Here is a 25,816-nt window from a genome sequence, read left to right on the forward strand (position 1 = left end):
CTAGATAAGAAATTAGTAATCCAAAATAAATCCAGAAATGCATTATCAGATGCACACTGACAACAGGCAGGGGTCATGGTACAGATTTGCAGTTCAACCATAAGGCTGTAAAAAGCTAGGCAACAAGACAATCTAAATCATGACTTCACACCTCGAGGTGCATGCACTGCTAATATAAAACATGCACTGCTATGGTTATCCTCACAAGTCTAAGATCAATATCTAGATGGGTCCCCGAGTGCTGCACTGTGGTGCCCACTGTTGCTGGCAGGTTGCCCCCTGGGCATCCAGGGGTAAGTCAAATGCAAAAGCAAATGCAAAAACCTTAATTAATTGTTTAGAATAAAGGTGTACCATATTGTAGCCAGTAGGTCTCAAAACACTGTAGGGCTACTCCTATGTTAATTCATCTTGGCCTTTTTATGCCCAGATATCAGCCCTCCAGCAAGATATTTATTAAGGAAGAAATTGTATCCTTGATATGATTGAATAGTTCTCTTGAGAACTATAATAAAACTTGTTAACATAAACCACTTTTATGCTATGTTAAACCTTATCAACTAACTTTATAAATATTACATAAATTGTTATTCTATTTGATTTCAGATGCTTCATATCTGCAGACTCAGTTAGGCCTATCTATCAAAGTATGTTTTACTTATGACCAGTTTTTTGGTCATATGTAATAGAAAACAAACATAATGTGCACAGTAGTGTGATATTGTCATTTCAGTTTGTCTTTACTTGCAATACTTGTCTTTTGCCTTATTTCATAGGTTAAGCAGTGATTCAGCAGGACGACATGGTGAGAACAAACCAATGAGCCTCACTGCGACCACATTCTACTTCCAGTGTCATTATTAGCTCCCCATTAATATAAACATAATTGTCCACTGTCAGTAAATCACAATCAAATTTTTTTATTTTTATTTTTTTACAGTTTTCTCTGGTTGTGCAATCAGCTGTGGACTGATATTAGGCTGCAAATACCCCTCTGAATGTAAGTAAGAATCTTTTATTATTAGCTTTTAAAAGTGCACTATTCTGGTGGGTGTCTGACTCACAAATTTGAGCTTGAATTTTCAGCAGTATGGCATTAAACATATATGTCACATTTATTCAATTACAAGTGCTGTGAGGGGTGATTCATAGATCCCACTAGTAACTTGGCCTTTAAAGTTTAATGTCATACTGTGAAACATTCCAGGAAAAGCAATAACATCTCCATTGAGACAAACAGGTGGCACACCCTCGTACCAGAAAAGGTACATATTGCATGTTTAAGTTGACCTTGCATTAAACTGCATACTTTGGATGATTTTATGACAAAGCTGTATAATGTTTTGAGTTTTCTTGTATGTTCCAATAAAAATGCTAAAAGACTTCATGTGTATGGTTTCTTCTTAGAAACAAAGCTTAAGTAACAAGTGCTGAAAACAGTGCAGGAAAAGCAGACTGAGAAACAGGTCAGTTTATTGTAGTGGATCATTTTGATAAATATTTGAACTCTAAGGGACCAGGAGTGCTTAATCTCTGAACTTGAACATATTCAAAGTGGTAACAAAAATATTGCTCAAACCAAATGCAACTTTAGCAGCAGAAATATTTGAGTGATCCATTATAAACAAGAGCCCATTTTCCATTGAAGTATTTCTTTAACCAAATATCTAAGGAAAACCCCAAACCAAGACTACTTCAAAGCCTCATAAGTTTCATAGATGTGCTCTGGTATAAAATATTCAGTGTATTGAATAAACAGATGAACTCCTGACCCAATGGGCTTTTGTCCATGGCTCTCATTGACACAAAACAAAGAACCCTGCTCAGTATTGTGAAAGTGAGCTGAAGGGAACTAATTTGATGCTAATTGGAACAGAATTCTTTGTGAACAAACCTTTTAAGGCCACAAGAGGGCGCTGCAGCAAAGTGCTTCACCTTATGCTAGACTTGTCTAAATCCTCCAGGTCATGGCGAATGGCTTTGTGTCACAAATTTGACACCTTAAAATCACTATTTGATCAAATCGATTAAGGTGAACATAATGTGTCTTTGGCTGGCATCACAGTATACAAAAAGATACACTCCAGTATCTTAAGGCAAATAGTGGTGACAAACAAACATAATATTGATTTGACAAACAATAAGAGTCTTAAGTATTACACAACAACATGAGTTGCATAGCCAATAGTTGGCTGCCTGCAGGCACTGAGGAGGCTGTGCAACGATTCACCACAAAGTCCAGTCAGAGCACCGTAAAGAATATCGTTCACATAATTCAGCTACTCAATAAAACTTGGTCAGATTCACCAAAGCAAACATTGTAAAGAAAGAAAAAAATGGTTGTTGGCCATTGGCTAAAACAAGCCTCATAAAAACGCCATGGGCAAAAATGCCAAAACAGTTGTGTGTAGCAACTAACAAGTTAATCTTCTCAAACCACTATCAACATTGAGGTTTCCAGCTGAAGTTTAGAAAATGCTTGTTCATATGTTTCAAATGTGAGGCAACTTTTTGGCTTTTTGCTGATTACCACTTTCATTGTCTTCACTACTAGCAGAGTGAGGGAGCATGCAGCATTATAAAAGTTGGCTCAAAGTGCATATTTATAAGCACAGGCTTTCTTAGTGAAGAGGTTAAAAACATGTGCTATCTTAGGTTATATGTATGCATAGCTACTAGTTATCAGCAATACTATGTGCGTTATTACTATTACTGTATATAAACTTGCAGCTTAGTTACATTGTGCTGATGTAAAATGTACTTTTGCAGCATGTGCCTTTGAAGATAGATCTATAATATATTTATAATGATCTAAATACGTGTTTTCCAAAGAGATTCTCGCAAAAGGTTTGGCTTCAAGAGTTCAATCAGGATACTTATTGCCCCATACATGTATTCATAACAATCATGCAGCCAGCTTCTTGTTTCTGTTAAGACTGTGTATGACTGAAGGATGTTCTCCAGTTCTGACCCTACACCGGGGCCACATTCAAGTCTCAAGTCTCCAGTCCAAATAGAGTCTGAGCTGGTTTCATATAAAAGGCATTCCCTGGTTTTCGGAGGTCTACACGGCCCCATTGTGTGCCCGGTCGGGGGTGAAGCAGCCGTTGGTCCTGCAGCTGCTGCTCTCAGCTTTGGGAGACTGGACTCGTCTCTTGCGGGCCTTCCAGCGCTGGGCGAGGGGCTCCATGAAGAGGGACAGAGAAGAGAGCAAGTAGCACAGCCCGGCCAGGTAGAAGGAGCAGTCGTAGGTCTGTGTGTAATCATACAGGAAGCCTGAAACATATAGTTTAAAGGTAAGGTACGTTTCAGGGTAATGATAATATTACAGATCCGACTCAAACACTTATGTTTTTAGTGAAAGTCTATCATCCATTTACCAGAAGCAACCTTTGGGTTTAAAAATTACAGTGGTGACATTGGTGTTCTCCAATAATCATTTAACTGCATTTGAGTAAATGGTTTATATGATTTATTTATGATTTATACATTGTGTACAACAAAAATGACTCCCAGGAATACAGTTAATATTCACAAGGGTGCTTAAGTCATTCAGGGCAAAGTTAACTCAGCAACCTGTAACAATGTATAGTGAACAAGACTCCAGTCTCACAACCAGTCTATCAGGGTACACTCCTTTGTATCTTAATATGACAGTGTTATTACCATGTCAAATGTGTATCCAGGCACAATAGCCTTAGTGGGACTTCATGCTATAAAGCCTTTGTGGTTAGTCTGTACTTCTTTCAAAAACAATGTCTTTCCCAGCATCACTGAAGGATGAGTCAAATGCAGGGGACACATTTCTCCACTAAGACACTAAAGTTCACACAATATCTTGGACAGATAGTATACTTTTGCCTCAGTTTTATGAGACGGTGTATTTTCTCATTCGTCCAAGGGTGGTTCAATGTAGAGACTTTCAACGGTGGTCATCTGGACAAAAAAACACTGTCCAGATGACCATCGCTGAAACCATCTCTACATTACCTCAGCTGTAGTTAAAGGCAGACTAGTGATTTTGAGCTTGCACAAGTTGAACCAGGTAGAAAGAGCCCAGAGCCCCAGATAGTTGCTGACAGTTTTCTTTTTTTCTTTCTATATCTTTATTTATACAGGGAGAGCACAATTATAGTCTTTTTCATGAGCGCCCTATTAAAATACAGAACAATGCAAACAAAAAAAGCAAATAAAACAAATAACGACTTAGGCCCGTTTAAAACATTAACAAACATTTAAAACTAAATATTAAAAAGACGTGCAGGTGTGAAAGTACAGTTACAGTTACAGTTAAAGTACAGTTGGAGTGACTTGTGAGTGGACAGACAGATCGAAGAGTAAATCCCTTCACCTCAGACACGGAGCTTAGAGCCCAGAGCCCAGAGCCCAGAGCCTTAGCCTAATTTTGTGTGTTTGACAGTAACTGCAGGCAAGGTAAGAATGTAAACAGACCCTCATCCTATTTCCATACCAGCCTGAAGGGGCTCTTTGGTCACGTTTCAACACAATCCTCCACTCAGACATGGCCTAATACTGTCAAAATGGACCCCATCAGGAGGTTCAGGGGAGCCCCAACCACAAATATGTTAAGTAGGGCCAAATGTTGAGAAAATGTACACCTTTTGTAGAAGACTTATAGAAGAAATGGGGTTTGTGCAAAATACGCCATCAAATTCAAACTCAACAGGTGGAGATAAATTGAACAAAAAACCAAAAAAACAAAAACAAAACATGTGTATATTAAAACTTGTGTGTGTTTCAGTGTGTTATAACTAGGCCTAATATTACTACAACTTCAACACCACTGCTAACTTTAAGTAGACAGAGCACAAATTTCACTAAGCGTGCGTATGTCTCTGCAGAATCATATACGTTTAACCTATAAACACAAATCCAGTCAAACATGTAGCAACATTTATTGCCTTTCGTTCCTACACTTATCCTTCTAGTTGCGCATGAAAACAACCTGGTCTAACCCCTGACCTTGACATAGAAAAACACGCTCTATGCACATGAAGAATTTGGACTGACTTGCAAAGCAAGTGAAAATTGACCCAGTAACCTCTGTACACCTTTTCATCCCCAAATCTCAGCCGGTGTTGAAGGCTGCACTAACTATAGCTTGTTTTTCCCCTCTCTGCTGCACTTTCCCCACATTTCAGGCATGTTAAGGCAATGAAATCTGGGGCCTTCAGTGCAAAACATAGATGATCATTACAAAAGCATATCAGCCACTTGAGTACATTGCACATATATGCTACCTAGACTACAAAGTCCAGACAATAGTTAAAGCATACTAAACATTCCAACTTCCAATACTCACAGCTACAAATCAGTTCCAAAGATTTTTACATAATCCCCAATTGTAATTCTTTTCCATTGATGTGGTGCTTTCTCCCTGTTACTTACCAGCTAAAGGAGGCCCTGTGAGGCAGCCCAGTCCCACAAAGAACATAGAGAAACCCATGGAGTTATTGAGTTTGTCCGCTCCCACCAGGTCCACCTGCAGGACACAAACAATTAAACCATGAAGCTGTTTTTACAATCACACTTGTCTAAAATTCATAATATCTAAAGGTGCACTGTGTAACCTTTCTGAAGGGATGTTTGCTACCTTTTTGTTTCCATGCTTTACTAGGAATATTTCACAGTATGGAATAAATGTATCTATTTTGCTTTTATTAAATTACATGTGTTTTTTGCTCAAAAATACACATAAATAAAAAACAAGGTGCATTTGTATGGTGAGTGGGGTTACCTGTTTAACAGATCCAACCTCTAAGTTGGCCTGTGGACATCCTCTGCTTGTCTCCATACAAATGGAGTTTAATGCCGTACATTCCAAGCAAAGCAATAACAAGCAGGTAGCTGACACACCACTAGAAAAGTGCTCCTTTAAATAATATTGAATGATATAAGTTCAGTCCTTTTGTTCAAGTTATCTGGATTGTCTAAAACACATTCATCAAATTGTGGAACAGTCACAGCGTGTCAATGTTTCAACACACATTTCATGTCACATATTTGTCACATATATGCAGGTGTGCCTCTATAGAAACAATACTCTCAACAGTCCTGAACCTACTTTTTTCTAGATTTGATCAAAGCCTCCAACAGACTGAAATCCAAACATAGTTCAACCGACATTTTCCTGTCTGATCTGTCATGACCAAACTATGATGTCATTAGTTTGTGCTAGTGAGAGGGTTCATTTGTGCCCTGTGCGTTTTCTACTGGCCATATCGAGTTTGTCCAGCTGAAAATACACGACCGCCCGTTTACTGTTAAAGCCCGAGGCACATCCTAACCTTTGAGATCTCTAGACTTCGTTTGTGTGCAGGAGATGACCTCAAGACACTGGATATGCGCTGAAGTAATATGTAGTCCCACCCAATAAGGCAATGCTGTAAGCCTCTACAATGGTCTGCTCAGAGGATACCTTTCTCTGTCGTGTGGGACTGGGTGAGGTAATGAAAGCTCCTCACCTTTACCTGTGTCCCACCACACGCACATTCAAAAATAATCCCAGAACTGTGCGCCCATATCTGTACACTGACGTAATGGTTTGGGTCAAATGACTGACAGGACATTCAGTTGCTTTAGTATGAACGCACGAATACTGCTGGATGTTATTGCTTAAAGTGTATGGCAGGTTTTCATGATTTTAGAGTTATTTTAATTGTATTTTAACATCAGTAAGGGCAGTCTGAGATGACACACTGAAAGAAAAAAAGTTGAAAACTACAGGAAGTAATGCTGAATTCTAGAAAATAACTCCAACTATGTCCTCGACACATAAAGTTCCATCCAAAAGGCACTTTACGCACAAGGAAAACTTAAAAGTCAACAGAACTATTGTTTAATTTAGAAAGGAGGTCATGGAATTACTTCTACTTCTGTCACATAACACAACCAGGAAGTAAATGATAAACTATAAAATCAAACTTGAGAAAACTATATCTATGTTTTAGGTAAATGTGCAGTTTAGCCTGTCGCATACAGTTCAGTTGTACAATACATAGTAGAGTACCTGACTACATACAATGTTTTTTCCCTTGCCTTGAGGAAAACTGGTTGTCTTGTAGTTGCCTTGAGGCTTCTCCACCCTCTGAGGAGAGTGGAGCAAACAGGTCATAAGTGGGTAAGGTTTTGCATGATTTAACTACTCATCTCCTGCTGTGCATAGTAAGTCATAAAGCAGAATCCAACGGTGGTGGAAAATGTCATTCTCAGCTTTTTCACCATTTCCATAACTGCTCCTCCTTAGGGTTTGGAGATATGACAAAACAATTAATCATTCAGTCTTAATTGCTTGAACATTAACAATATAAAGCTGTAAATATGGCTGTTTAACACAAAATTGTTACATTTCTTCTTCCAAAGTCTTAACTCTGCTCCAGACCCCATGCTTTTCCTGACAGACTGGCTGTAGTTCTCTCAAATAAAAAAAAATCTTAGTTGATCACTAACAAGAAATTAACCTTGAAACTAGAAAACCTAATCTCACTTAAAATTTGATTAATTGCACAGCCATCTTCCACACCAAAGAGAACAATGTTTTATGTCTTTCCTGATACCAATTGTTACTTTGGGTTGACACCAACAGACTCTCTCGACTCTTTGGCTACAAACTCCGGTCAGAGTCATAGAGTCCTCACAATAACATGTGTTTGTACCTCCAACTATGGCTTGACATTATTAGTTATCAAATACTGATTACCTTCACTAAAATGTATTCTGTAACATATTCTATTATATGGCTGAATCTGTACTGTACAGTTCTGAATACTTTCACATTGAGCTGCATTATATTACATAAAAAGACAATATAAGATTATAAACAGCTTTATGCATTCTGAATACCACCAAATGAAACTTATTCTTAATATGTATTTTTGATACAAGTATTTAATTACACTGATTGTATAAAAAAGCAAGTGTTAAGAGAGAATAAAATTCTTATGAATTTTCTCTACCAGCATTTGGCAGCTTGAACTGAATTCATACTTCCTGGCTTGGTCCTAGTTTGATCCCAGTTTAATTCTGATGCAGAATTGGATTCATTCTAGTTCCAGTCAGGGACGTCACTAGACCCTTTTCAGTATAAATCAGCTGTGCCCCAGAATGGAAAGATCCAGTCCAACACTACACAGCAGGCAAGTGCCAAGAGCACATACTGATGTGAGGAGTGCCCTGCCCCTGTGTGCAGGTCACAGTATAAACTATACTATACATAGGTACAGATTATAGGTTACAGTTCTGTGATGTCGACTGTATCAGCATGTGGGTCAGATACAGCGTGTGCAGGTGGGCGGGGTCAGACCAATCCTCCTCTTTATTGTGGCAAGTCAGCACAATAAGCATCACCTGAAGCTTTGGAGCCAACTTACATGAACTTTCTTTAAGCAGTCAAGTGCATTTTAATAAAATGAAGGTCAAAACACAATAAAAATGAAATATTTTCTTGTTTCAAAACACAATAAAAATGAAATATTTTCTTGTTTTAGCCATAATTACTACAGATAATACTCAGATCAATCATGGGGCGCCCCAGCACAACAGTAGAGACAGCACCAGGGAAAGCTTTGTAAGTTCTGGATCTTGGTGGTGGAGTTTCAGGGGTGATTCGGCCCTTAATGATCATCCTAAATAACAGATGATTCACTTGGCCTTCATAATTCACATGTTTGAATGACTGTTGACGCATAAACACTTAACGCTTTTCTTTTGCAGAAGAATTTATTTTTATTAAAATTCTGAATGCTAGCACATTTGAGCTGGTCACAACACTCCAACTGTGACTATAAAAGTGACGCTCCAGCATGAAAAAACAAGTCACAGAACAAAGTCTGCTTGTGCACAGAGCATATAGTCAGGTCTCTCACCTGGACTCTAGAGCACGTTCACGCTGCATCAGGTTGGCTCCTACATGATCCAGGCTGCTACTCTCACACTCCTAAAAGCTTTAGCACTGTTTCCGGTGTGTGCGTCTACAGTTTCAAACAAGTCCATGGCCAGAGCTGCACTACTATGTACGACCTAGGTCCTATGGTACAGCAGAGAGCAGGAGAGGAGCTGGCACTGTGCTCGCTCTGAATGCATTAACACATGTTAAGTTTAATAAGAGTATCCTATAGTTTTACTATTAACAAAATAGGTAAAAGCCTATCTTGAGAGATAATTCTCAGTTAGACTGTTTATTCATCTGAAATCCACCAGATTGCAGGAAATTACATCTGTTTTCCTGTTTTCCCTATTAATTTCCTAATGGGAAATGCGATTGCACACAAAAAGGTATGCTACATCAGACTTTTGAGAACATTTTTTATATAAACCAAAGAGGTCGGTCCCAGCTGTAGGTCTAGTGATGTCCCTGGTCCCGGTGTAGTCTATACATATTTTTTTCTATTTGAACAACTATATCACTACACACAAGTATTTCAGTGTACACAGCTACTGTATTTAAATATGAACTGTAAAGTACCAGGACGGGCAGCAGCAGTGCCATGTATCCCCCACAGAAGATGGCAAAGAAGATGGCATACACCATGAGCAGGATGTAGGAGGTTGCTAGGGGTGACAGCAGGTTGACGAGCCCACACAGGATCAGGTAGGCTTTGTGGTAATGGTACTTGTGGAAAAGGTTTCTATCAGTGACCCAGCCCGAGGCCAGCTGAGCAATTGTCTCTGTAATACCTATAAAACAGACAACAGATGCTGAATAAGACATTTAAAAAGATAGTTGTCAAGTTAACGTCAAGTTAACATTTTAGTATTTATCAAATTAAAAACAATAACAGATTATCTGCTTATATCTACAATACATTTCAAATCAATACAAAGATAGTGGAACAACCTGCGCTTTTGTCTCTTAAGAGTATTATTAGTAAAATATGTATACATTTTTGGTTTTGATGGTAAAAGTGACAATTGTAAAGACAGCTTTAAAGGTAGGCTATGTAGGATGCACTGGTTTAAAAAAATACAATCACCACTAAACCAGGGTTGCCAGAGCAAGGTCTTTAGGGTTTATTTCCAGCTGGTTTTAGACATTCAAACTGGCAACCCAAAGTGAGGAGCTCATCATGTTTTATGCAGAGCCAAAACACTATTTTATTAGAATAGCTGAAATAATTTTTTAAGTTCAGAAAGGATGCAGAAAAGAACAAACAGAGACACAGTTGTTCAGTCTGAAGGTTGTTTAGTAAATGTAGCAGGAAGGATCTGAAGTCACAGTGGGAGCTAACACAATGAAATATTCAGGTTGCTACAGGAGGCTGCTCTGGTAATGGAGTTTGGATGGCCCCATGGTCTCCTCACATCTCGTCCTTAAATAAAGCTTCCTTGAATAATCCAAAGCACATTTATCATTTAGAAATTTGGCTTAAGAGAAGAGGTGGATGATATTGACAAAAAGGAATCTTGATTTTTTCTTTTTTTAAATTATCTTAACCATGATAGTCAGATGATATTTTAACATGGTATTAGACATGTGCTACAATGTGCCTGTAAATGTCGCAACACAACGTGGACTGAATGAAGCATACAATGAATCAAGAAGTGTAGAAATATCACTTTATACCTTTGTTTATTTCTGTTAATTTTATTTTTACTCGTCTTTTTTGCTGTAATGTTATTTTTTTCATTTATAGGCATATACTACTTAAAAGATACATGAGCATAACCACTAGTGAGCTAATAATATTATTCTGGTGGTTACAGTCATCTGTGGTTTTCAAATGAGGGCTATGGGAAGGTCAAGGGGAAAATGATTTTAGAAAAAATAAAGATTTGATGAGAGGATGGCTGTAATCTTTAGTGTTACAAATAGTTGTTGCGTAAATGACCAGACTTGTTACTTGACTATCTAAGAATTTGTGTGGGCTTACAATAACACAGCAGACAGGCAGGTACGTGTCCTTTGCAGACATGAGCGTACATATCCACTCTCTACATGTGAAGTTAGTCACAAAATCAGTTGGACTTATTTTAATTTGACCTCTTTCCCTTGTCACTACAGGGTGCGTTCTCACTTGTACACATACCACAGGAACTAAATGTGGACACTACCAGGATTAAACCAGGATTAAACCAGGGTTAGATGAAAAGAAAAACAGGACTGTGAGCACACCCTCTTCACTGTATCTTATATATTTACATGCTCAAGGACTCAAGGTGTAGCGGCTCACATTAAGATTCAAAGGCAGAGCAAAGTCAAGTGTACGTTTACCCCCAGGAGACTCAATTTGAGCTATCGACAACCTGTTTCTGATTCTGATGGGGTTGTTGTGTATCTCTTTGCAGAGGTATAGATGACCGAATAAGCTACTACTACAACTACTACCACTACTGCCACTACTACTATTTTTTGTTTTTTTAGATACTAGTCCAGAGTTACCCAGTGAGAAAAAAAGCTATGCCTCACTGTCGACTAATCACCTGATAAAAAGCTTAGGGATATGCCAACAGTGCTTCAAGAAACGTGATCCATTCTTCATTTGTTACTACTACTACTACTACTACTAATGGTGTCTGTTTTAATCTTTACATTGTGCTAGTGTATATGTATGTGTAAAACAGGTCTAGTTTATCCCTCAGAAGAGCTCCCAGTCCTCTGTGATATGAGCCCCATGCTGCCCATTGCAGACAGAGATGACAGGGAAGGCACATAGAGTATGCAGCCTTCTGTGCTGAGGTCAACGGGAATGTGAGAGGCAATGCGGAAACTGCATCGCTCTATTGACTGCTGCAGGAATAGCTCCAGGCATGCAACACTGAGCCCTGAATCAATGAAACAAACTGGTTCTAGGCAGACCTGTGTTATCTATCCCTTCAGCCTTTGCACCAAAACACAAGAGTAAATTTAGATACTGCAGTAATATCGAGGAGAGCGGCAAACTCTACTTCTATTTTTATCCAAGGCCCAATGTCCTTTTGTGACTGGCTGACAGGTAAGCATTAATTAACCATGACTGCACATGTTTCGCAGCTCATTCATCTAACTTACCAACCACTGCAACTATGGTTTAAATTAAATAACTTCACTGACCTTATAAAAAACTGCAAAATGCCTACCAATAAAGAAATAACTGAACTACATGTATAAATTGTGATGAACAAAATAATGATGTAATGTAAGATATTTCTGATATGACTCTAACTGAACAGTATTAACTATCTTCTTTTTGTTTATTTTAAGTAAGTTGAAATAATGTCCAGTTCGGCTCAGTACCTCCATATGTCTTATGTAATGCTGCAGTCTGGGTGACACCTTTGGCTCAGTGGGTCTGGGGGACACGGCTGAGGCAGCTGTGTAGTGTTTGTCTGTGCTCCAGGCCGACCCGCGCCGGTGGCCTGTGGAGTCTCATACACTCTGTTTATGTGTTTAAGCTCAGCAGGCTCATCCATGTCTGCAGCTGTGACAAAGGCCCTGCCCTACAGCCCCACAAGTTTAAAATGCACTTACAGGCCACACATCTGTATGCAAATATGAACATCAGCTCAACAGAAACACCGGACTAAATGACTTTTCGCACATATGTTGAACTTAACTGACAAACTATCACAGTAAAAAGCACACAGTGCTGCAATAATCATTGGTATTTGCTGCATTGGTAAGATAGATGTCAAAACAGATTTTGTCAAATTATTTCAAACCAGTTACTCTGTTTGAGTCTCAAATGTAAATCACAGAGCTTTGTTTACATTGAATTTGTATATAGACTGATATCAAACCATTGACAGTTAATATGATGATTCTTGTAGACAGAATGCTTCCAATGCTGTGCAGCCCACATTTCACATGACTTAAAAACATCAACCACTTCTCTACTCAACATCCACAAACTGAGACCCTCCATGCTGGTTGCTTAGTGACAGTGGTGGCATCACAGTGAGGGGATGTGGGTTTAGGAGGAGGCCATCCGGACGATAGCGCCCCCTGCATCAGCAGCACAGTCAATGAGATGACCAGAGCTATCCCAGAGAGAGGAGACATTAGGCCACAGCGGGACATGGAGAGGGGCTTTGTGCTGGGGGTGTTCCCCTGTGTCCACAGCTCTCTCTCTGTTCAGTCCTCTGAAAGCTCACATGGCAACACCAACATGTCTGAATTAAAATCGGCTTAGTTTCATTGACTTAAAGAGTTTATGTGGGGTACACATTCATGTACTAGTGGATGTTTTGATAAACATGTTAATATTATAATTTCGAAGTTTCCACATGAACCAATAGCATAAGATATAAATATAATATTTGCAGTACAGTGCATATTATCTCGCAAAATTTTGTTACAGTACTAATCAAAATCAAATATTTGTAGTTATGAAAATATTGTAAATTACATGTTTGTTAAAGCTTAATATTTTCAAGGCATATTTTTTATAGGCTTAATTAGGCTGTTGAACTACTAAATGCAAATTATTATATATGATGTCGCCTTGAAAATGATGATTAGAAATGACTAAATGGTGAATTATGTAGGAGCACATGTGTATATGACTTTCTATGGATGTCTGTAGCATTTGAGTAAATCCTGAGCATGTGTGTGCACACACTTTTATGACATTCGCATTGAGGGGCCTCATCAGTGGCACACAGCTGAACTCACCAGCTCTGACCAGTGGACCAAAGTTCAGCATTTATGTAAGCAGCACATTCATTACATAAGACTGCAGTCTGAGCAGCTCGCTTATTATTAATGCTTCAAAGTTGAGGAGTTTTTGAATGTTCCCCCATCTCAGGGGACGTAAGGACCTCCCCTGTCACTCCCACTGCACCACAAACCTGTCTGTGTCAGCACTCATGGGTAAGAGCTTTTCCTAACACTTAAGCTTTAACTTGTACATACTGATGTTGAATTAGCAGACTGTGAGGCTCACCTGCAACAGAGATGATGAAGGAAGCGTCCATGGCGTCGATGCCCAAGTTCCTGGCGCGAGCCGATAAGTGGAAATATGGTATGAAATAGGCCAGCTGACTGAAGACTAAGGACCAGGTGTAGATGCAAAAGAAAGGGTCTTTAAGCAGTGACCAATCCAGTACTTTGGTCTCTTTGATGGTCACCTCTGTGGGTGTACTGGCATGGGAAGGCAATCCCACTATTGTGGATCCGTTCAGGCTGTTGTTGAGTTCAGAGGTGTCCGGAGGAGAGCACTTTTCCTGGTGGGGCTCAAGTCCATTCAATCCATTTAGGACCAGTGGGTTCATCTCAGGGTTTGCCGGGTCATGAGAGCCTTGTTTCTGATAATAGTCTATGGTGGGGCAGGGGGAAGGTGGGGGGCACTTGGTGTTTCCGTTGGCAGAGATCCCGTTTGGGGAGATCCCATTTGAGGACACCCCATTTGAGGACACCCCATTGGACAAAGATCCGTTCACACAGGTTTTAGAGCAGTCCTTCTGTGAGGCGCTCCGAAGGGATAGGGCTGGGCTCTTTTGGACTGAGGTGTTGGGGGCTGCTGACTTCACTTTTATGGGTCTCAGTAACATCCCAGTGGCCACCAGGTTCAGCATTAGACCACCGAGAATCAGCAGTGCCCCTGTGGAACACATGGAGCTTAGGATATAACAATCATGCATTATATCAATAGTCTATCAGAGAGGTGGTGGTACCTTGCCAAGCATACTGGTCCAAAAGCAGCTGTGTGAAAGGAGCCAGAGCAAATGTCAGTCCCATCCCAGATCGGCCTATAGCGTATGCAGTCGCCAAACGTTTCTTAAAGTACATCGCCGTGACGACTGAGAAGGACTGGTACAGAAGTGCAAAGCCCATTCCTAACAGTTAAAATGTTATTACTGGAGCATGGATGGACAACTTCTCTTTAGCTATATAATCTGTAAATCACTCACCAACTACAACTCCCATGCTCAAGTAGAGGTACACAACGCTGTTGGCAAAGATACTCAAAAGGAAACCCCCACTGACCAGCAGCGCTCCAGTGATGGAGGTCACTCTGGTGCCCACTTTGGCACAGGCCACTGATGCAATGGGTGCTTTAAGGAAGAGAGGGATTATTAGGATTAGGAATTTTAAAGTCACAATACATTTTAATATATTAAAATGTAATGAGTGTAAATGTACCTCCAGAGAGTCGAAGGCTGGACATGATGGAACCAATCCAACTGATGCTCTCTGCTGAGCCCCCAAACTCATCTTGGAAAGCCACAAAGAAAATGCCAAAGCTCTTCAGTGTGCCCATAACAAGGACATTCACCTGCATTTGGAACATAGAACACAATCTGTTTTAGTTTATCAAGAAAGAAATAATAGAGATTAAATAAAGTATGCACGCAGAGTGAGTGAGTATACAGACCAGGAAACAGTGCAGCACAACCAGCCATCCCCAGCCACCATCCGGAGGGTCATCATACTGGACCACTTTCTCCTTCTTGGAGCTCATGGCGTCTTTCCTGAAAAGGTTCATCGTTGTCTCCAGGTTACTAAAAAGAAGAAAAGCTTGTCACAACAACATCTTTCTATCAGACATACAGTATATATAATTATAGTACTATTGTTTGCAGTCCACAGTATCAATTAACTTAGCTGAACTCTTGCACCTATTACAAGTGATACACAAAGCTAAAAGCACCATTAGGGTTTGCTGTAAGTACCTCTGTGGTTGCAACAGTGCAAATATTTAATGAAGTGAGTCTCAGGTCTCTATGTCAGCCTGTCCTTCTGATGCAACTGACTGTCTGCCATCACCATGCTTTGTTACTAATATAGATCATTCAAATCAGTAACTATGCAATATGTAAAGTAGTACAAATTTATCTATAGGACTGTACCCATGTCTCATACTGTCTAATATCACTACTGCTAATGTCTCATCAAGGTGCTCCTATAGGAGGACCAAGAACGTTTCTCTTACAGTGTACAGTGTAGTTTAAGGACTTGAAGAATGATTTGACCATTTATGCCATTTATGTTATTGTGAAATTTGAAATTATGAGTTTTGTAACCCAATGCTATATATTGTAATCATGCCCTTGGTCAGTATTTGGGGACAGGTTTGGATGAGTGGACGCTTTGACAACCATGCTACTAATGAAGATACAAACAGATAGATAATCCATTGCAGGATAAAGGTGGGAGCCAAGATAATCACTATACTAAAAACAATAAAACCACCTAATTTAATATTTGCACAATTATAGGGGGTTGTATCACAAACTGCCTGTGACAAGCTGTATAAACTTATTAAGTACAATGTTTGTTAGCTGTGCCAACATAATATATTCATTTAAATTTACATTCTTAGGGATTAGAGAACTTTGAACACAGGAAACGACAAGCTTTACCAGTCACAGGCAATGGCCACTGACTGATGGCTTTCATGTTGGCAGGTGTAACTGCACTCATTTACACACTAGAATATGAACTCTGCAATAACACTAATGAATTATTAGCAAAAAATTTAAAAAAAAAGTTAGAGAAATGTCATTGAAGGAGGAACAAACTACTATAGCACTGCATTATCTTTCTGTGATCCAAAGTAATGAGAAATTTGATTGTGAAAATGTTCAAATGTTACAATGTCACCTGTAACCAGTGCCACTTCTATAAATATGTTATTTAGTCTGCAATGGTTAGTTCACAGTGGAGTCTATTCGCACTCTCCAATACAATTTCTGTCTCTTGTTTTGATCTGCTGCCCTCAATGGAGACAGAGACACAAATTCACCACAGCTCATCTCAGCATCACAGTTCAAAACACACTCTAATTTTTAATGCAAAAAAAGCTTCTAGTAAAGATTGTATTAAATTTGTGGTATTGCACTGCTTAATGGACCTTCTACCACATGTATAAAGCACTACACTGGGCTCTTAAATAAATTATATTCAAATTTGCTAAGAGTTATCTTGTTTATTTCTGTTTCATGACTCATATTTATGTTTGAAAAAGGATAAAAGCAAAAGCACTATTTTATATTTTGGTCCTCAGACACTAATGGTACATTCGCATTTTTTATAAATGGCAAAGGAGGGTTAGATAGTTATTACTGTTGAATGAAAAAGCATTAAAAAATAAACATAGCTTGAATATTATTATCACTGAGTATATGTTTTAAAATGCCAAAAGCACACCTCAGTGTGACTATGTATAAGGATCCGGGACTAAAGCAGTTGGGGGCACAGAGCGGATTAAAAGTGAATGAATTGGGCCAGTGTACTGTGAGGAAACCATGTGCTGTTCACAGGTTGTCCTCAGAGTTTCTGTTAGTGAGTGTGCTGAGGGTCTAAGCATCAGACAACAATAGACCCCCAAATATCAACACAGCTCTGCACACCTGGACACTTCAAATATGTAGACCTGTAAGCCCTAAAATACATGGTTATAGACCAACGCAAAAGCTGTTTTACCAGTAGCAGGTGGCAAATGTGACATTAAAATATTTATCATTGTGCAAAGGTAAAATACATTTTAAAAACCCTGAATGTTGGCCAGTATGTCTAACAGCAGATCACTAAATGAATATGCTTTGGTGCAGGTTAAAACCCTAGACTTGACCAGACTTGAAGTGGTAATATTTTGGTCTCCTGGGTGCAGAAGTATCTGTATTTATATCCTACACAGTGGAGGGTAATGTAGCTGTTCATTAATGTTTTAAGAAGAACTCAATAGTGTTACACAAGGCACACTCGCCATACTTTTCTAAACATGAAAGCCTTGTGTTTTCTAGGAATGACACACTTTTTTTGGGCAGTTAACGTCACTGTGGTAGTTAACTTTGCCCAAATGAGAACGCAGAGGTCAACAGTAAAGCTACAGATATCCTACACTGAGGTGAAAGTCATTACCAACCAGTCTTTTCCTTTTGAGAATGACTCTATCAGCTAAATCAGAGAGGCAAATTCTTGTGTCTGGTGTGTGGCTGCTTAACCTCGCAAAACCTCATGAGGTGGGTTGAGAAGATACACACCTTTTAGAATTTAGGTCAGGAATCAATCATATGGAATCCTGTCAGTGGGAATTTCCTTTGCATTGCTAACTACATAATACTTCAGAGTTCAAAGAGAAATGAATGGTCTGCCCAACACTGTTTTATGTTCTGTTGTGTCTGAACAGGTTTTTCATGGAAAGGAGTGTCTGGTACTATCATTGAGCTTTAATCCCAATATCACGCTATTTTCAAGTTATAATTTTGTTCCAAAAACATACCCAGAGTTGTGTTTTGTTTCATTCACACATTTTAACACACAAACCCTGCATATTTAGGCTGAAATAATAATAATAAATCAAATGAAAAACACTCCATCTTGTGATGTCATGTGGTAAAACAGGAAGTGCTCCACTGTGTTTTTAAAATTCATACACCTTCACTAGAATATTTGGATGGTTTCAGTACTGGAATTGCCAATCACTACTGAAATAAAGGTAAAGGGTAGCTGTTAACGTGAAAGCTACCACTTCATGACATCACAAGGTGGAACGGAGTATTTTGAGCTTTGGAGATGTAAACTAAAGGGTTACTCAAACATGTGTGAATGAAAACAAAACACAATTCTGTGTATGTTTTTGATGAGGTAACAACATTATTACATGGCTTAAAACTCACAAGAATCCAATTTGTGTAATATTGTACCTTTGACTGTATAGAAAAAGATAAAAAAAAAAAAAAACAACAATAAAAATAAAGAGAAAAGATCTGGATGCCAATATATAAGAGATACGTTTTTTGTTAAAATTATGTTAAATATGTGTACATTTCTTAAAAGGAAGCCAAAGTTAACAGCTCTTCTTTTGGAATTTTAACTACCCAGTTTACTACTACTAGTTGCGCTAAATGAGTGGCGTCCTGGAGTCTAAAAGCATCATTAATTTTATGGGGTCTTTCTTCACTAGTTACAAGCGCTCCTTACATATGACCACAGAATAACAGTTCAGAGCAGAATTCCATTCACCTGTTTGTGGATTGAGCCTGAAAGAAGTAGAGATCAAGACCAACTTCTCATTCTCCCAAAATTATGCAACAAAATGTTGGTCTTCACACCTGAAATGACAAAATCAGATATTGGTGAGAAACCAAGGGATGTAAGATGATGGAATGGAGACAAAAGATGACAAAATATAAACAGCATTTAGACTGAGACCAGGGTTTGTGGCCAAATTTTCTTCTCAAATAAGGAACAAAACCAACTGTGCTGGGTCCAGGGCAGAGGGTGGACAGTCAGAAGAGCAAGGGATTGTGACGACAAACATCAAAAACAAGATGGGGCTGCACAATTTTGAAAACATACCTTGATTTTTCTGACTCATTGAGATTGAGATTAAATTTGTTTTTGATTTGATTTAGAGGGACATAACATAGCCTTTAATAACTATTACGTGCATACAAATATATCAACAATCACTGTTTGAATTTATTGAAAATTTGCCACTAACGAACAGCTGGCAATACTCTTGTAGTTTAATAATTATTTTATTACATTTTAAGGACATACATATTAAATAACACTGCTGTGTGAAACACTGAAAACAAATCTCCACTTGGTTCCAATAATTGCCTTACCCTAAATTCTTTGCCTTCTTTCTATGGCATTACACCTTAAAGAACTGATCAGCTTTAGTTGGACCCAGATGTCGCTCCGTTCTGACTCCTCCACACCTGCTCCAGCCAGGATACCCGTGCCCCCCCCTGCTGGCCCACTGCACATGGCTTTATGCACAGCTGCGCATTATAAAACTTTTCAAAAGCTATTGGATCACACACTGTGTGTACATTACAGAGATGCTTCACCATATGCTGCATATGATTAAATTGGATGGGTAAATGAATACAACCTTTACAGATGGAACTGTTAAAATGTTCTTGTTTGACACAGTTTCTGTGGAAGGCTGGTTTTTGATTTAGAGCTTAAGTGTGAAGTGGGTCAAATAAAGATCACTTACTGAAAAGTAGTTATACATTTGCAAGGTCGAGAGGTTTGTTTAATTTTGTTAGGTGCTTATTTATGACACCCAATCACATTATAAACTACTATTATTCATACACACTGTCTGTAATACTATCTGACCGCAATGGTTCAATAAATGCAATGTTATTCTTACATTGTGTACATTTACGTAAAATAAAACGGCTTGACAGAAAGAGCTGATGTGCTGTAACTCATCTTTGAGACAAAGTGAGGTAATTGATACTCATACTACATCTATTGCACCACGAGGATTTAGTCCTTCCATGTGCACACAATGATGATCTTAGCAGAACCCGATCCACCTTAAAGGATTACATTATTGTAGGTACTGATTTACCACTGGTTGAGTATATAGGTTTAACCCTGTCTCTGGGTGAACAGCTTAAAAATTACTTTATAGCAAACATATTTTCAGGAATTATTAAAAATCCCTGGTCAGTTTTATCATGGCCCTCTATTTAGGCCAAGGCTATAAATTTCAGACAAACTAAAAATATAGTATACGGGGAATGTGATATTGGTTTCTGTTAATTGGTCGTTAATGTTGGCACTTAGCTGAAGGGATTTCAGTTCACTGACACCAGGTTCAAACATAAATAATCTACAACTGTCGGCCAAAACATTTAAATGTACCTTTAATTTACAACCACCAGTGGCCTGACACAGAGGGCAAGTTTAAAACACAGAACATGCCACAGGTCTTGAGATTATATAGTAAATGTTAAAGCTTTTGGCCAAGACAGTACGCAAAAAAATGCGTACAGATCAAGTAGCGTGAAAGAAGTAAAGGTGTCCTTACCGTGTATCACTGAGCTGATATCCGCACTTGACAGGCCTGTTGCATCAGTCAAATTTATCCTGAGCAAGGAAACAAATATAAGAAACCTGACCATGCTTATAAATAGGCTCCAAATAACACTGACATTAGCTTATTCTAAAGTAGCACGACACATTCCTCAAGGGAGGGGCGACAAACACTGGACAATATTGAATAACGAATTTTAAACTTTTTTTTAAAACTTGCTCCAACTTGCCATCAACAACATACCTTTAGTTTTAACTGTAAAAAAAAAAAGAAAATTTAAAAAAACCCAAACAAACTTGTGCGTTTGAGCCGCACGTCCTGAATAGTCTTCAGCCGTCAGCAATCAAACGGGAAGATGCGCGGTGAGGACTTGTGGCACGGAGAAAGAGCAGCGAAAGGCGCGTTATAGTCCAAGGATGAACGGGCCATAACTTGCCTCTAGTGCAGAGTCCTTGTGCGCTCCCGCTCTCGCCTCTCAAAGCGTCACCATCGCAGACTGCATTGAGGAGGCGCTCGGCGCGGCCACGGCATTGAGGAGACACGTGACCCACCCGAGCGAGCTGCTGCAAACTTCAACTGAGGGCCCAGGGGAAAAGTAGGGAGTATAAACCTCTGCAGTTACTTTGGTCCGGACCTGGAGGAGGGAGGGAGGTGCCCCAACCAACAAGATGCAGTGCTGCGCTTAGGCATGGGAGGAGACACCGCAGAGGAGAGGTGTCTGTTTGCTCATTACAGGAGGCGCTTGTTCACTTGTACAATGCATAAGAAAAGCACTTAAGACTTGAGAGTATACGCCCATGCGCTATCTTTGTATCGTGTCAGTCTCAGACACCGGTGAGGGCTTTGATAGTTGACAGCAAAACCCCGCCCCAAAGGAAACACAAATACAAAAGCCTTCAACATGGTATTGACAACACAAACAAGCTGCGGGATGTAAAACTCAAAAATTGTGCAGTCAAAGAATCTCATTTCAGATTTTATTCAACACACTCACACTCATTTAAGAATCACTTTAAACAAAATACATAAAATAAAATACATTTCAAGTGTTATAAAGGCATAAACCATGAACCTGACCTGACCCAAGACTTGATGGAACAGATGTATTATTTACACTTTACAGAGCACAGCACACACATTTTTGTCAACTGCACTTGTTGACATGTTTATAACCGTGTTTGTTGGACAGTTCTCATGATGCAATCTTATGTACTGCCACTGTGATGGTCCCATGACTCCTAATCAGGATGTTTCTGAAAAAATAAAACACAGAGGTTTGAATTTTCAAAGGTATTTAGTCCAGGGTATGTCAAACTATGGCAGGTTGAACTCCTTTGGCTGGCACCTGGAATAGTTCTAATTTAGACTTGGTTTTAATTATTAAGTACTTGGAAAGCATACGATTTGTAAGATTGTACGAGTTGTGAATATTTTGTGATGCCTATGTTTGTCGACATTTGCAGCTCTCAAACCCCTCAAAAGGGCAAAATTGGTGCAATATCATGGAAAATTTTATTCAAGGTGAATGTCCAAACAATGTCATTTACCAGCTTATAAAGTGTTAAATTGAATGTCATACTAATCTCCAAGTAATTCATTTACAGTACGTTTTACTCTATTTTAATTATTGCTCAAGGTGAAGTAAGCCAGTGAACTGTGTACTTTTTTAAGAGAGAAAATAAACATCCAGTAGGTGGCAGCATGGTCACAGTGGTACAAATTTACCAATGAAGGCATTTCTCAAAAGTGTTATAAATGCTGCAATCAAACAGTGTCTTACCCGGACTCAGATTCCAGGCAAACTGTGGGGGTGTCTGTCGGGTCTCGGGTCAAACATGAAGCCTGTTTGGCCAAAACTGACACCACTCCTCCATGCTCATCTGACAGTGAACCACGGCCTGGAGATGAGGCAGAGCACAGAAGTAACAGTTAAATATTTGGCAAATGTATTGTTATAAGTGCACTATATATCTTATATATGTTTTTGTTGGAGGGTCCACCACCTGCTTGCCCCAAGGAGCTGCCTGGAATGTTGAACAGAACACTTTCACATCCATTTGGATTTCCTCAATTTAAAATAACTTAAAAAGCATGCATGAGTGGCTTGGTCTGTTGGCGTCACTTGCTTGCCGCCACGGATATATAGGTGCACATTTTAATAGTGTACTGTGGAACATTACAGGTAAAAAAAAAATAGCATCTCCTCTGACACAAACGGCACCCCACAAAAAATTACCTTTTCACCATAGTCTATCATAATTCAAGATTTATGGGGAAAATAGAACAGAAACCGCCTAAATAAAAAAAAAAAAAAAAAAAAGACTGATGGTAGTTGGTGCTTATTGGCTGTACAAATATTTCTGATTGGCATAGGGTGGAGCCAATTACACCTACAGATGCAGCAGGGTCTGGAAAATAGAGCGAGGTAGACTCAATTAGGCCAAATAGAGTTATGGTGTAAGGTTGACAAAATGTAAAACTTATTTTAAACTGTCCAGTGGTACATTACACCTGTTACCCTTCAAAGAATACAATGTCAGAGAATTTGCTGGCTCATGCAATTACAAAAATCAAGGGAGAGTGGATATTATGTGTGTATTAAAATGTGCTAAAAGACCACATTTTCTAGTTAATAAACGTTAATACTAAAGGAAAATTTATATAACTCTGAAAACATTTTAAATTGACAAAGTACGGGGACTGAAATGCGCGTTGATAGTAAATGTTGATAGTTAAATTAAAAGCAACCTGGCTCAATGGATTATATGGATATAACATAATCCCATACAATAAAATAAATAATAAAATCTTACACCCCAGATTATGGCCTTGTTGGTCCGTACAGAGCACTCCGACCACAGAGGGGTTTTTCATCCTGTAACGTAAACAGATGAGGAACACATTTAGTGAATTTAATATACGAAAAAAATGTGCACAGCCACTGATATACTTTTAAATCAACTTACGTATCATCCAAGTGCTGTTCGAGTGTCCATTCCATGGTTAAACTGGAAGGAAAAGTATTTTTGTTGTGTAATGTATTTTGTTTTGATCCGCTTCCCCTTTACTTCCGGTTAGAGTCAGCTGACTGTCATGTGATCTACGGAGTCCGTGAAGAAGAAAACGCGAACGTTTTTTTTTTAATCGATTTCTCCCCCCCCCCCCCCCACCGTCTCCCACGCATTTCCGTTTGGATCATTTTGTCAAGGTATGAGACATGGTGAGTGTGAAATAGGTCAGATGGCGAACAAACAATAGGCCTATATAATACTCCAATTCAGCAAATATAATTGGTGACTAAAGTGCCATGACTATATATGATAATAAAAAGTAGCCAATAGACACATTCATTTGTTTAGTCTTGAGAAATCTAGTTTTATAGTGTGTGCTGCTAAAATTGATACATAAGAACACCTCTTCACATCCTAGTACATCATTCACTTTCACGTGTCACTTTCTGATTTAATTATTTAGTGCTGCATAAATACAAAATGAGATTACAGAAGCAATTTTTTCCCATGAATATACTGCTAATGATCCAGTGCCAGAGCACACAAGGTCACAGTGAAATGAAACAAGATACTTCCTATAGTTTCTCATTATACATTTTGATTTTATAAACTTTTTTTTTTTTTATCATCAGTCTAGTTTATTAAGTTCTATTGTTAAGGCCTACTCTCTTGACTTCTTTATTCACTGTAGTTATTTGTAGAAATATTAAGTGCCTATTTGTTACAAAACACCAGCTGATTATGTTTTATCATAACTTATAAATTATTTATCAACTGGTATTTAGGCAGAATTTTGTCATATTTATTTTATTTATATATTTTTAGTATAGTAAGGGCTTAGTATAGCCTTTTGTGGATGCTTTTAATTAATATCAAAGTTGTGTGCAGGCTTCTCTTCCTGTTGGATGGTCCTAAAGCAGATGCTGACAGGGCAGAATTGAAGGGGTGTAATTATGGGCCCAGGCGTCACAGAGATCCATCACCTGCACACTAGCGTACAGCCCGCTGACTGGCCCATGAGGTACACTGCACTCTCTCCTCTCTCTCTCATATTTCTCCCTCAAACCTTAAATCACAGCCGGGCTATGGGTGCTGACAGACCCCTTCTTGTCACTGTTTCCCAACATGCACGAAGGCAAACACCCAGCTGCACGTGTTTCTCTAAAGGATGTGTCCCGTTCAAACAAATGACCAAATACTGTTTGAGAGAAAACCTGGCATATATTAAGTGGCAAAATTTACTGCAGATGGCTTTGAAAATGACAACAAATATAGAGGAAGTGTGAGCCAGATGTAGTCATCGCTCAGACTCTGTCCATGTTCTGCACTGTAGCCCATTTTTTATTTTTATTGAGCAGAACAACAAAGTTTAAACTTTCCAATGACGTACTGTGCAGTACTGTATTTTATTATTTAAATGCGCAATGTGGGTCAGGGCAGCTTGATTCCTTTTTCTGTAAAATAGATGCTAATTAATAAGTTTTTCCACATCATTTACTGCATGTAAGTATACAAATCTGGTCCCTTGTGTTCCAGTATTTCTAAGTATTAAATCTGTCCTGTCAACCACAGCACAGAGCTGTTCACCTCCACATCATGGACATCTCTTTAGCTCCAATTTTATGCAGGAACATGTCTTTGTGAATTGGAGGCAATGTATTAAGGCAATTTAATGCGTAAATAAAGTTTATAAAGTACTGTCAACCTTTTTATTTGGCTGGCTGGAAGAAATGTAAAGGTTAAAAACTATGCTGAATATACTGATCTAAACTTCAAGTAATTACATTTAAGCAAGTACAATAATTGAGATTAGCTCTTTTGACTTTATGTGCTCTTCAGTATATTTTTATCTAACCTTAGGTTGCCACACAATTCACAATTTTTTTTATTTATTTAAAAAAATTCTACATTCTGTTCGATGGTTTAACCTTTCTGAGGCCAATTTGTTCTACTGGTTATAGAATAGAAATGAGCTATCACGATTAAATTTATAAACCTATAAAATTATTGTCTTGTCACTAACTAACCTGGCTGAAGCTGACGCAAGTTTGTGACGACTGAGGTCCTGCAATCGTCATCATG

General features: G+C 38.8%; 2 protein-coding genes across 2 annotated transcripts; both read right to left on the minus strand.

Moving 5' to 3' along the window:
* Positions 1-1,486: 1,486 nt before the first annotated feature.
* On the minus strand, positions 1,487-21,317 carry slc16a4 (solute carrier family 16 member 4). Its single transcript, XM_033969653.2, has 11 exons — positions 20,967-21,317; positions 20,718-20,776; positions 18,905-18,993; positions 15,312-15,438; positions 15,080-15,212; positions 14,848-14,991; positions 14,611-14,772; positions 13,881-14,537; positions 9,485-9,696; positions 5,410-5,503; positions 1,487-3,276 (listed from the first exon to the last, which is right to left on the minus strand). Exons 4-11 carry the CDS (start codon positions 15,420-15,422, stop codon positions 3,065-3,067), a joined length of 1,725 nt encoding a protein of 574 aa, XP_033825544.1. The 5' UTR covers positions 15,423-15,438; positions 18,905-18,993; positions 20,718-20,776; positions 20,967-21,317; the 3' UTR covers positions 1,487-3,064.
* Positions 21,318-21,900: 583 nt separating this feature from the next.
* On the minus strand, positions 21,901-23,804 carry lamtor5 (late endosomal/lysosomal adaptor, MAPK and MTOR activator 5). The gene is made up of 4 exons (XM_033970230.2): positions 23,690-23,804; positions 23,537-23,598; positions 22,504-22,621; positions 21,901-21,976 (listed from the first exon to the last, which is right to left on the minus strand). Exons 1-4 carry the CDS (start codon positions 23,722-23,724, stop codon positions 21,916-21,918), a joined length of 276 nt encoding a protein of 91 aa, XP_033826121.1. The 5' UTR covers positions 23,725-23,804; the 3' UTR covers positions 21,901-21,915.
* Between the last annotated feature and the right edge of the window lie 2,012 nt (positions 23,805-25,816).

The sequence above is a fragment of the Periophthalmus magnuspinnatus genome, chromosome 7 (assembly GCF_009829125.3).
Source record: "Periophthalmus magnuspinnatus isolate fPerMag1 chromosome 7, fPerMag1.2.pri, whole genome shotgun sequence".
NCBI classification, from domain to species: Eukaryota; Metazoa; Chordata; class Actinopteri; order Gobiiformes; family Gobiidae; genus Periophthalmus; species Periophthalmus magnuspinnatus.

Coding starts and splice junctions, on each gene's coding strand:
- slc16a4 (XM_033969653.2), bottom strand. CDS start 15,422: ATGAACCTTTTCAGGAAAGACGCCATGAGCTCCAAGAAGGAGAAAGTG. Junction 14,538..14,610: donor GGACCAGTATGCTTGGCAAG/GTACCACCACCT, acceptor TGTGTTCCACAG/GGGCACTGCTGATTCTCGGT. Junction 3,277..5,409: donor CACAGGGCCTCCTTTAGCTG/GTAAGTAACAGG, acceptor TATATGTTTCAG/GCTTCCTGTATGATTACACA.
- lamtor5 (XM_033970230.2), bottom strand. CDS start 23,724: ATGGAATGGACACTCGAACAGCACTTGGATGATAC. Junction 23,599..23,689: donor GAACAGCACTTGGATGATAC/GTAAGTTGATTT, acceptor TTTACGTTACAG/GATGAAAAACCCCTCTGTGG. Junction 21,977..22,503: donor TGCCTGGAATCTGAGTCCGG/GTAAGACACTGT, acceptor TTATTTTTTCAG/AAACATCCTGATTAGGAGTC.